Raw genomic sequence first — 12,533 nt, 5'->3', positions numbered from 1 at the left:
TGATTTGGTCTTTTCTAATCTTAACTCCAGTTTATGTGTTCATAGACAATTTAAGCCCATTTTTAAACTTAAACCTGGAGTCATAAGTCTATAAACTCCACAGAAATTTTGTTGAACTTCATAAAATGTCAAAAATCAAAAACCCAAATGAGAAGATTACATTGTGGGACATATTATTTAAAATATTTAAAATAAAATAAAAATTGAAATGTCAGTAGATTTAATAAATCGATCCAAATTTTGACTTTTAGACTTTTCGTATAATGTTCAAGTAAAATTGTACCAGGATTGTAATAGAATACACCTTTTAACTGTTTCTAACTAAACAGAGCTACAAAATCGTTTATGAATATCAACTTTGACACAAAAGGAAAATTGTGTTAAGTTGTGTGAAATAGATAAAACATAAGAAAGGAATTAATAATTTATTCAAAATTTAAGCAAATAAATCCCATTACAGGGAATCATCAGCGAAAAATGTGCATACCAAACAAAAGCAATTTGAAATTAAGGTGGAATTCGTATGACTTGAAGGAAAAAAAGTATACCTTGGCAAAAGACAAATTTCAACACAAAAAACCAAACGACTATGAAAAAAATCAGCTTAAACTTTCTAAGCTTGAATTAAAAAGAGAGATGTGGCAGTTTCAAAGCAGTGAAATGTAACAAAAAAATGTCATTACGATAATTCTCAAGTGATAAGAATGACTTTTTATATATTTACTTTGACAGATCTCATAAATACTTCGAGCCACGGCAAATCTATTCTATAAATAGAAAAAGTACTAGATGATTGTTTTATTAGATTCGAACATTTTACAGAGTACGAAAAAATAAACGAATCGAATATTAGATTCGAATCGGAATGGCTTTAGAAACGCATTACAGAGTAGGGCCCCTGAATTGACAGAAGGTGCTCTCAACATATAAAGGACTTCTTACTTTTTTGATTAGTTTAAATCTCAATCATTATATTGATTTGGATTGATTTAAGTTTTTGCAATTCAGGCTTTGTAAAAGTTTAATAATATGAAGGACTTAAATCCGTAATCTAAATTTCCTAAAGGGGATTGCTCATTTTATAAGGGACATCCGGCCCGGAGTGTACACCACTGAATTTAATATCAAATTAATTGTTGTTCTAAGCCGGATATATCTGCATAAATATTTTGTCGATAACTCATGGGAGATCCGAGATATTTGAGATTGAAGTTCGAAATGTCCAACCATTAAAAATCAGCACTTTTTCGACATAAATGCTAATATCTCATAGCTTGTATTAAGCTAAATAAATAAAATAAAATAAAAATATAGAAAAGCTAGGAAAATCAAAAAGGTATTAAAATAAAGGTGTTAAAAATATCTTTCAAATTAAACTAAAATTACATTTCTATGATTTATATATTTTGAGTTATTTTTAATCAAACCTTTGAATAACAGAATTTTTTAGGCAAACTTTTGTACAATAATATCTTTTAAAATTAAATGATGATATTATTTTTTTTTGACACCAATAAGTGTCTTAGTTCACAACCTTTATTTATCATATATAATTTCTTAGAGTTTCTTTAACAATTTATTCATTTTGCCAATAATAATTCAAAAATATGCTCCCAAAATACAAAAAAAATCTTATACCTAACACTATAATGTTAGAAGAATAGCATGTGAGCGGTATAAGCTTAACATACAGGATGTGATTTCTTCTTAAAATATGTTTTTTGACAAAAATGGATTACGATTCAACTTTTAATGAAAATCCAAGTAACGTAAATAGTGCCCAAGTGCAAAGAAACGAACCTAGCTTAGGTGTAGGAAATCGAAGACAGGTATGCGTTAATTGCCAATGGTCAATTCTACGTTTTAGATCGCATATGCTTTCATAAAATAATGGGAGACAAGTTGGAATAAGGAACATCGTAATTGAATGGGTAGCTCCTCTTAAGGTAAAATTAATAAAAATAGAAGACTCGTTATTTTGTGAAATAGCTTTTATTTTCATGCATTTTCTTAAAGTTATAATGAACTTATTTTGTTTAGTTGTGGAACCTATCAATTGAAACAAGCGCGATCTTATTACGGGGAGCATACCGGAAATGATGGCTCATATCTTATAGAAATAAACATGGACCCAACCAGCAGTCTCCCAGAAGGTTTACCCTCTACAAGATATGCTAAATCATTACGTGGTAGGATTCAGAGCAGGCATATAAGCCGGAGAGTATATTTTGTTTACATTTTATATAATAATAATCAACAGGGCAGAGAAGCGATTAAAAAATATTATTGCAATTGCCTAGTAGGTCAAAGAACGGTTGGATGCTGCGCTCACGTTATGACCGTAATATGGTTTTTAAGTTGGGCAAGATATGAGAGTAATTTAAGAACCCCTTCTCAATTTTTAAACATCCTTTTAGTGACCTATGATTCAGATTAGAATTATGTTTTGCCAAACCCATTGCCATTAAAATTATTTATTTTTCTTTGAATTATTATTTAGTTTATAAGTATTTATTATTTTTCTTTGAATTAATTTAATTTTTTTTGTCGATATTGTGATCACGCAACTTCTTTTTTTATTCTAATATCCATCACTTTAATAAGAATTATTTATTTTTTGTTTTAATTTTTCCACTATTACTATAAGAATTATTTTTATTTTAGTGTTAGGTATATAAGATTTTGTTTGTATTTTGGGAGCATATTTTTGAAATATTATTGGCAAAATGAATAAATTGTTGAAGAAACCCTAAAAAATTATATATGAAAAATAAAGGTTGTGAACTAAGCCACTTATTGGTGTCAAAAAAAAATAATATCATCATTTAATTTTAAAAGATATTATTGTACAAAAGTTTGCGTAAAAAATTCTGTTAATCAAAGGTTTGATTAAAAATAACTCAAAATATATAAATCATAGAAATGTAATTTTAGTTTAATTTGAAAGATATTTTTGACACCTTTATTTTAATACATTTTTGATTTTTCTAGCTTTTCTATATCCAAAGACATTAGCATTTATGTCGAAAAAGTGCTGATTTTTAATGGTTGGACATTTCGAACTTCAATCTTAAATATCTCGGATCTCCCATGAGTTATTGACAAAATATTTTTGCAGATATATTCGGCTTAGAACAACCATTAATTTGATACCAAATTCATTGGTGTACACTCCGGGCCGAAAATGAGCATACCCCTTTGAAGAAAACAGGTATGTTAGTCATTTTATTTGCCTCAAGGTTTAGTGAGCGGTAAAAACATTTACCTTGCTTAACAAATTAATGTATAATTTAATTTGACAGTAGGGATAATTGTACATAATTTTGACAATCAACTGGAATCACATTCAAAAGCATATTAAATAGAATTGCATTATCTTTGGATTATCGTCTTAAGTCATATCATAATATGCATTAGGCATTTTTTAGGCATTTTTTATTAAGTCAGATTTGTGAATAAGCAAAGGCTTATAAATTGAGGAAATACGTTCATAAACGTTACTAATGACATTAGCGTTGGACAGATTGTACATCCGAATTTTTTGACTTTAGGGACTTTAGAGATAAAAGTAAAGTGTGAAAATCTTGAACTGTACTGGCAGTTTTTTAATAAATTTCTTATTTGCAATTAAATTTATGAAGGTAGAATGCGATTAAATTAACTTTTAAATAACTGGCGGCCATTTCTGATTTTTGTCTGACGTTTATGAGTGGTTTTTAAGTTATTTAGTTCAGTTAATAAAGGTTTTCACCTAAAAAAAATCCATCAGTTTTGAAACTTGGCACACTTACAAAGGAATGTCTGATGTTGACCCATAAAAAACGGCCCCAAGAATTCAACATGAGCTCTTGTGGCAGTTAAGAGAAACATATGGTTTTTCGTGAAAGAAAGAGTTATTTTATAAACTATAACTAAATAATACGAACAAAATCATAGGGCCTTTTTTTTATAAAATAGAATGAGCTTTAATTTTGTGGAGCAACATTTTTTGAAACGACAAATAGCTTTCGAGATAAACGTGAAAACTGAACCAAAGACCATGTTTCTCTTAACTGCCGCTAGAGCTGACTCCGGATTCTTGGGGACTTTTTTTTGGGTCTTTACCAGACATCAATTAGTAAGTGTGCCAAGTTTCTGTTGGATTTTTTTTTTGGTAGATACAAATGAAAAAATTAACATAATAGATTTGAGTGGTTTGAGATAGGTTCAACTATAGTTTAAAGATTCTATAAGTGGTTAAGTTCAATCTATTATTACATATAACACATTTTCAAACAAACAAAAATTCAAGAATAAGTAAAATAAATAATGAAAATAAAAATAAAATAATAAACTAACGAAAATTAATATCTAATCGAAGTAAAATTCTTTCTCTATTAATTTCTCCTTTTTAAAATTAATTTCGAATAAAGTTAAAACTCAACTTATTCTAAATTTTAGAATACTTAGGTAATTATACACTTTTTATTTAAATCTAAATTCTAAACTTCTAAAAGCTATTTAAAAATATGTTTATCAAAAAATGTTTAATAGTAAAATTTAAGAAATTACAAAAGTCGTAAACATTATCTTATAAATTATAAATATTCTCAATTTAAAAAAATTATAAATAATTAATGGAATTAATACTTTACTTTGGATTGGACTTATTTTTATTTAATCTTTAAAAATGATTAGATCTATTCTTTTAGTATCAGCCAAAATTTGCTGTCAAAAATTTTGCGACTACAGTTACAAGAAACAAACCTAATTGAAAAATTATACTGACAGCAGCTTACACTGGACATTTTAAACATGTTGAAATTATTTTAGTCAGTAATGGCAGAATATGACAATTGACAGGTGAAATTTTATATTTAAGTTTTTGATTGACAATAACTTTTGTAACTGTCATTTCGAATTTGACATTTCTTAACTTTTAAGCACATATCTGGTTGAATCAAATTTAGTATTATTAGTTTTTTTTTAATTTAGAAAAATCTACATGACATTTATGACAGCATTCTTAAATCTAACACATAACACAAGAATTAGGGGTTTATATTTACCTTTAAGTTAATTCTTAATTAGGTAAAGTAAAATATTCATCACAATATTAAAAATGTATTAGGTATGTATGTAATCTACTTCCGACGCGTATAAACAGATAAGAGTTTATCAAAAATCTACATTTATCTTATAAAATGGCAGTGTTTTTTCTTTTATCGAAACTTTCGCACAAAACTCAAAAAATATTTGTCACTTAAAATCTTCCGCGACTGTTTGAATGTTGAACTTTGTGCGCATGCTCTAAATTTTCATTCATAAATTCTCCCTCAATGGATGACTGACAATTCTGCACTTGTTGCTCTTGTTGTGACTGTGTGTCTTCTTCATAGCAGACATCAATATCATGACTATTGTTGTCGCTGTTAATAGCATTTCCTCCTCCTTCACCGTTATTTTCACTGACAGCTTTGGGTGGAATGTAGAACCACCATGCGCCAAAGAAAAACAACACCGATGATATTTTCCCAGTGAGTGCGAGAATCCACATTGACCTGTTAAAAACAAAAATATAAATAAATGATTGCTATGGCGATGGCCAAAAAATCCAACAACCTGTTGGCATTCTCACCTGCTCATGCTGTCGTTGTCGTAAACAAGACATGCTCCATGTTCTTCACAGGTTTCCTTCCATAAAATGCACGTCTCATCTATCAGGGAGCCAAATATCAAGGGTGCTGGAATTGTTCCCAAGAGACGAACTTTGATCCACTGAATGCCAAGGGCAAACGAACGCTGGTCATCTTGGACGCATCTGAAAAAGGACTGATAATTAGATAAGTTCTCGAAAGACTCTTAGGTCACTTACCTCAAGGTCGCTGATAAAGCTGGCATTGTTGCTAGGAACGTAAACAGCATAAGAACAAAGCAGAAAAAGACAAAATACCACAAGTGCGAACAGCTCGATTCACACATTGTGTTTATAGCTTCATATGTAGCATTTTCCGGTGATTTAATGCAGTCACAGTCCAGATAAATCTTCGACTCACCAAAAGCTCGCTCTTGTTGACAGCCAGCATGACATGGACTAAAATACATAACGCCATCAGATCCACAAATTGGATCGTAATTCATTCGACTACAATGACATCCACTGTTACAAGTGTCATCCAATTGTAAAGCCATCTCTGTCATTTTGACACTTGTTGTTGCGATAATGTCGCCTTTATAATACGGGGCTGTAACTCCAGCAAAGCTCAAGTTCTTACAAGACAACAAAAAGCTCATTGTGAAAAATGCCGAAATTGTAGTTGCTATGAGACACATTCGAATAATGCCCGCACATGCTAGATTGAATTTCTTAATCAAATATCCTCCCAAAAATGTACCACCGCCTCCAGCGGGCACGACAATAATTCCCATAATCAATGCTGACCAAATTGGAGAAATACTAAATTGGTTTTCAATTTCTTTTGGTAAAAATGCTGAAAATCCAGCAATAACAAGACCCTCAGATGCTCCAGCTAAATTAAGGAAGAAAAACGTAGGATTTCGAAGAAGTGATAGCAGGGCCTTGGGAAGTTCTTTGAGTTTGGTGAAACTTTGATTATCTTTTTCCGATTGTCCATGTCCATTATAAGCTTCGGAAACTCTTTCCAATTTAATCTCTTCAGAACCAGGCAGAGATTTGGGATAGCCAAATATGGGAATTGATAATAGAACACATGCTAGGGCGGCAAAGAAGAATCCAATCCACCAGGCGCCTATCCAAACTTTGCTAAGACTTGTAAGGCCCAATCTGAAATGAACACAAAAATTGTCAAGTGTGAATAATAATCTATTAACATTAAAAGTGGATAAATATCTTGAAATGCCTCTATTTAAAAAAGGCTGCTTTTAAGTTTGCAAGTCTTTCTTTCATTCTACCTTAATACACCTTTATGTGACTGCTTCCAAGAGTTAAAAATTTGGTTACCTTTTTGCTAGTCTTTTTTGATTTGCCAGAAAAATACAAAATACTTAAACATTTGACAGTTTTCCCAGTACTCGATAAAATGAATCAATTTATTCTTAATTTAGACCTGTCAAAAGAAACTAATTTCCCCTATTTTTGCATTTCATGGGGTAAAATAAAATGATTATTTTAGATTTAAGATCAAATCTGAAGATTTGGGCCTTTTTGGCAGGTTTACCCTTCTTTGTACCAATATTAATACAATTTTTAAAAATATGTTTTGCTGGGAATCTGACAGTTCTGCCACGCTCACTAACACGAACACGAAGTTACACTAACCCAAAGACAAAAATATGAACAATATCAATCGTGTTCCATGAGCCACGAAAAAATAATCAATTTTTGAAGTACATCTGAACTTTCCCATGGAAATCCCCACAAGTTTCAGACTTAATCAATCTTAAGTTAGATCAAATCAACGAGCAAATATGCAGTATTTTGTTGGGTTTCTTTTATTCAAATTATAAATGTCAAAATTGCATTATTATGATATTATTAAAAAAAGAAAACTAACAAAGAAAATACAAATAACATTCAAAATGAATTTAACGTTTGAAGTTTGATAAGGCCACTCGAAACTACAATCATAACAATATTTCTTTAGGTTTTGACACTGAATTACGTTCAATTAGGTTTAATATAATTAAGCTTTAGGATTTTGTAGTAGGTAGTATCCGTCGCGTAATGATTAGCGTGTTCACGGTTGTGCCTCTTGCGAGGAATTGACATTCTCGTAGTACGGCTAAAAAACGAAACTCTGAATTTGACAGTACGACCGAAGTTGGGCTCGAGGGTATACTGATCAGCATTTTCAGAAGCGGAAATATAACGGTTGAACTGTTTAAGGAGATGAATGCAGCTGGCTATTTCTCTAGCGCAAAAACCTTTAAAAATACGTTAAAAAAGGGTGAGGTGACTTTGAACTTTACGACGATGTCTAACCTACGTAAATTTTCCTATAATGGTATTATCACCAATCAATCTAAATATTCTGTATTCTAGACACTTAATTATTAAGTCTGCGGTTTTATTGTAACTTTTGTTGTTATTTTCCAGGTGCTGCAACCGTATAACAGCACTGCTTCGATGTTTGAGCGGAACAGTAGTAACTTTAAGCTAAGAGAACGCAACCTTAGATTTATCGACGGCTACCGATTTCTTGTTCCATTCCGCTATAGTAGAACCTATACTTACAAGTTCTGTTTACTTTTTTACTGTAGTAGTAAAATGTTTTTTATTATCAACTTAATGTTTTCATTCATTTTTGAGTTTAACTTGAAGAAAAGTTATGTTGAAAGATTTAAAAAAAACTTACGACAATGACATTAAGAGTCGTCTGTCGGGTAAGTGAAAAGATACAAATAATTTTACATTTAAGTACATTTATAAGAAAGATACAATTATTGATTTTAGATATATTTAAGGAGAAATTCTAAATTTTAAAGTTTTAAAGTGATGTGTACAAGCTCATAGTTCACACTATTTTCAAATCAACGAGCCCACTCGAATATCGGACGTGGTAGGTCGAGCAGAAAACACTCTTGACTTGTTTCTTACTTCTGATCCTGTGAGTACACTATTAGTGTTCAATCTCCTCTAGGCACATCTGACCATTGTGTCATATCAGCAAATTTCTCGTGTAAAAACTCTCCAGTTAAAGAAAGAGCTCCTAAGAGAATCGTTTGGCAATACTAGAAAGCCAACATTGACGGTCTCAATAATTACTTCAGGATCTTTAACTGGTCACTATGCTTCCTCGATAGTGACGTTGACGCCAGCGCTGATATGATCACAAGTTTAAGTCTCCTGGGAATGAGAACTTTTATCCCGAATAGGATAAGAATCAGACCTAAGGAAAACGCATGGTTCGGTGCGAGCTGTAAAGAGGTTATTAGGGTCTAGGAGGTAAGTTTCCGTTGTTTTAAAGCCAATCCAACTGATGAAAACCGGAATAAGTTCAAGCAAGACAGGACAGACAGACAGACCTGCGACGCCCATATTCAACGGACCAAATTTTTACATGACCAAAAAAAAGGCAGTAAAAATGTTTGGTCATTTATAAAAAAGATGAGGAATTCTTCCTCTTCCTTGGTTCCTACGCTCGTTGTCAATGACACTCCATTTGTTAGCTCCTTAGAGAAAGCAAATCTCTTTGCTAGGCAGTTCGCCGCAAATTCAACGCTGCCAGTGAGTGTTATGACTCCGCCTGTACTTGAGTGAGTTAATGATTCTATGGGGCAAATCTTTTTTCGCACTCGTACTGTAGCGAGAGTCCTAAAAGATCTTAACTACCATAAATCTGCTGGTCCGGATGGTATCCCCGCTTTTGTTCTGAAGAGGTGTTCCTCATTGCTGGCAAAACCACTGCGTAAGCTTTTTTATCTGTCCTACTCCTCAGGTCTCGTTCCGAGCAGATGGAAAACCGCATTTATCCAGCCTCTTCTCATAAAAGGCGAATCTTCCTCACCGTCTAATTACCGACCAATTGCACTTACGTCCCTTCTTTCCAAGGTCAAGGAAACGCTGATTAATTATCAGCTCAAGAAATATCTTGAAGAACGGAAGCTTTTTAATGACCGACAGTATGGCTTTCGCAGCAATAGGTCCACTGGTGATTTCATGGTTCATCTCACCAAACAGTGGAACAAATCTTTACATAGTTTTGGAGAAAGTAAGATTATTGCACTAGATATTTCAAAAGCATTTGATAGGGTTTGGCATCAGGCTCTCTTATCGAAAATGCGTGCATTCGGTTTGCATGAATCCCTCCTTCATTGGATTAGTAATTACCTTTCGAATCGTTCAATACAAGTTGTATTGGATGGATTCAAGTCTGAAAACCACAAAATAAATGCTGGTGTGCCCCAGGGCTCTGTTCTATCTCCAACACTCTTTCTCATTTTTATTAATGGTCTCCTGTCTGCAACATCTAATCCAATACATTGTTTCGCTGACGATAGTACTCTTAGCTTTTCATATTTGTTTTCAGATTCACACCCCTCTTCTTCGGATGTGGAACTGCAACGACAAAATATGATAAGCTCATTAAATTCCGACCTAAACGAGGAAACTGAAAATCTCGATATTCTCGGTATGTGTATCACCAATCACCTTTTGTGGAACGATCACATACGCGTTGTCGCCAAAAATGCCGCAAGATGTTTGGGTCTTCTTAGGCGATGCAAGAAGTTTTTCTCCCCCTCTGATCTGGCAGTTATCTACAAAACTTATATTCTTCCAAAGCTTGAGTATAACGCCCATATCTGGGCTGGTGCTGCTGCAACTTACTTAAACCTCTTGGACAGTATTGAACGTAGAGCATTTAGATTGATTGGTGATATTACCATCATAAGATCATTTAAGTCACTTGAACATCGTCGAAATGTTTCTTGTCTCACCCTCTTTTACCGTTTTTTAATGGTTTATGCTCTAGAGAAATAACGCGCGAGCCCAACTTCGGTCGTACTGTCAAGTACAGATATTCGTTCTTTAGCCGTACTATGCGAATGTGGAATGCTTTGCCACACTCTGTCTTTCCCAGCTATTGAAATATTCATTAATTCAAAACCAATGTGCACCGACATCTCCTTTCAAACCCTCTCTCCCTTTCCTAATGCTCAAACTATGTCTACATAATAAGGGTAATATATCCCTTTGAGTGTGCGCTTATTATAAAAAAAAAAAATAATAAACTCTATTAAGATTTGTTTTGTATAGCTTATAGCCACGTAAATATAACTCGAGAGTCTGTTCCAATCAGCCCTCCAATTTCCGTTAAGGACAGCAATAATTTCAGCTTCATTTAGAGTTGCCTTTTCAAAATGTCTTATCTTAAATTCTCTTAGTGCAGGACATCTGCCTAGGAAATGTTGTATAATATCTTTTTCTTCTCTCATGTTGCACAGGTTACATAATGTTGATGCGTTGCCTCCACGCCTATTTCCGTTGAGTGAGATAAGATCGCATCTAGCTTTGAAAATACATGATATTTTGTAAGGCTCAAAGTCATCTGTTATGTATTGCGGTCCTATTAAATAATCCAACATCTTAAAAATTCGTTTGTGCTTCCCCTCGCGCTATGCTCTGCTTCTTGACTTGCATGTGATTTACGCTGTTCAAGAATTTGTGAGTTATTGACAATCCAATCTCTTTCATTTGTCATATTCTCATCCCAGTGCAAGCCGAACCCGTTTCTATAGGTAATGCATAGTTTGGAGTGAATGATGGTAACTTTAAAACTCTTTTCAAAAAGTATCGTTGTAGCTTATTCACTTCATCAAAACTTCCAAAAACCAAGACTTGTGCACTTTAAGTTTGAATAGCTCTGCATACTGCCAAAAGGAGTTTCCGTTTTGAACTGAGGTTGATATTCTGCTTACTCAAAAAACAATGCCAATGTCGCGTTAATACTGTTCTTTGCTGCCGCATTTCTTTTCTCTAATTCCTTAAAAAAGTTCATCTTTGGAGTGAAAGAACACTAAGATATGTGTATTGAAGTACTATCCGAATTTCTTCTCCGTTGAAAGTTAACTTTTCCCTATTTGATAGCCTGCAACCATTTCGGAAGACCATAATTTCCGATTTTGAGACATTCACTTCGAGATTCCAATTGGCGCAGTACTCTTCAAAACGTTCTATCATGCATTGCAAAACCTCCACATCCTCTGCTATCATCACCATGTGGTCAGTATACAGCAACAACCTTATATTTTAACTGTCAATATTAAGACCTCCTTCAAAAATCGCATGTAGAGCATTTATATATAAAGCAAAAAGTAAAGGTGAGAAAAGGCATCCTTGTTTCAACCCATATAGTGTTTCGAAGTACTCCGATAACTCCCTTCCTGTCCACACTGCTGATTGAGTATCAGAGTATATGCACTCTAGCAGGTTTACAAATTTAGTTGAGACTACCATTTCACGTAACTTGAGCATTAATAGTTGCCTGCAGATTTTATCAATACCGCCTTTAAGTCCACGAAAAAAGCATAGACTTCTTTTTTCAGCCAGCTTAATGTGTACAATAGACGCAAAGTCATAGATATTATCCACTGTAGAATATTTTTTTCTAAAGCCAGCCTGATATTCTATTAATATGTTATTTTGTTCCGCACAATTATACAACCTTTCATTAAGGACGCCCATCATGATTTTTGCTAAACAATTCATGAACGAAATTCCCCTGTAATTGCTTGGATCATATGTGCCGCCCTTTTTGAAAATTGGAAAAATCACAGGTTTAGTGAAATTTGTCTTCTACCCTGCATTCTTCAATATTTTTTTTGCTGTCGAGTTGTTCCAAGAAAGTAACTGTAGCATTTATTATGAACTCATATGGAATCCTATCTTCTACTGGCTACTTATTGAGCTTAACGTTTCTCAGCATATTCCTTAATTCACCAACACAAAATGGCATATCTAATGTTGAGTCCTTGACGTAGTTAGCTACATAGAAGGTCTCTGAAATATGCTTGAAATTCCAAAGCATTTATGTCAGGCATCAGATATTGGTCTTGGTTTTTTATCTCCTTGG

At 33.1% G+C, this 12,533-nt stretch overlaps 1 protein-coding gene across 1 annotated transcript in view; it reads right to left on the bottom strand.

The window, feature by feature from the left end:
- Positions 1-4,741: 4,741 nt before the first annotated feature.
- LOC129942721 (solute carrier organic anion transporter family member 4A1) overlaps positions 4,742-12,533 on the bottom strand; it is a 68,780-nt gene continuing 60,988 nt past the window's right edge. Inside the window, exons 5-7 of the mRNA XM_056051767.1 lie at positions 5,855-6,784; positions 5,618-5,800; positions 4,742-5,540 (exon numbers count right to left, since the gene is read on the bottom strand). Coding sequence (XP_055907742.1) covers positions 5,243-5,540; positions 5,618-5,800; positions 5,855-6,784 — 1,411 coding nt within the window. The 3' untranslated portion in view covers positions 4,742-5,242. The remainder of the gene's footprint in view (positions 5,541-5,617; positions 5,801-5,854; positions 6,785-12,533) is intronic.

The sequence above is a fragment of the Eupeodes corollae genome, chromosome 1 (assembly GCF_945859685.1).
Source record: "Eupeodes corollae chromosome 1, idEupCoro1.1, whole genome shotgun sequence".
Taxonomy (NCBI): Eukaryota; Metazoa; Arthropoda; class Insecta; order Diptera; family Syrphidae; genus Eupeodes; species Eupeodes corollae.
This window is presented reverse-complemented; position numbering and strand designations above follow the sequence as displayed.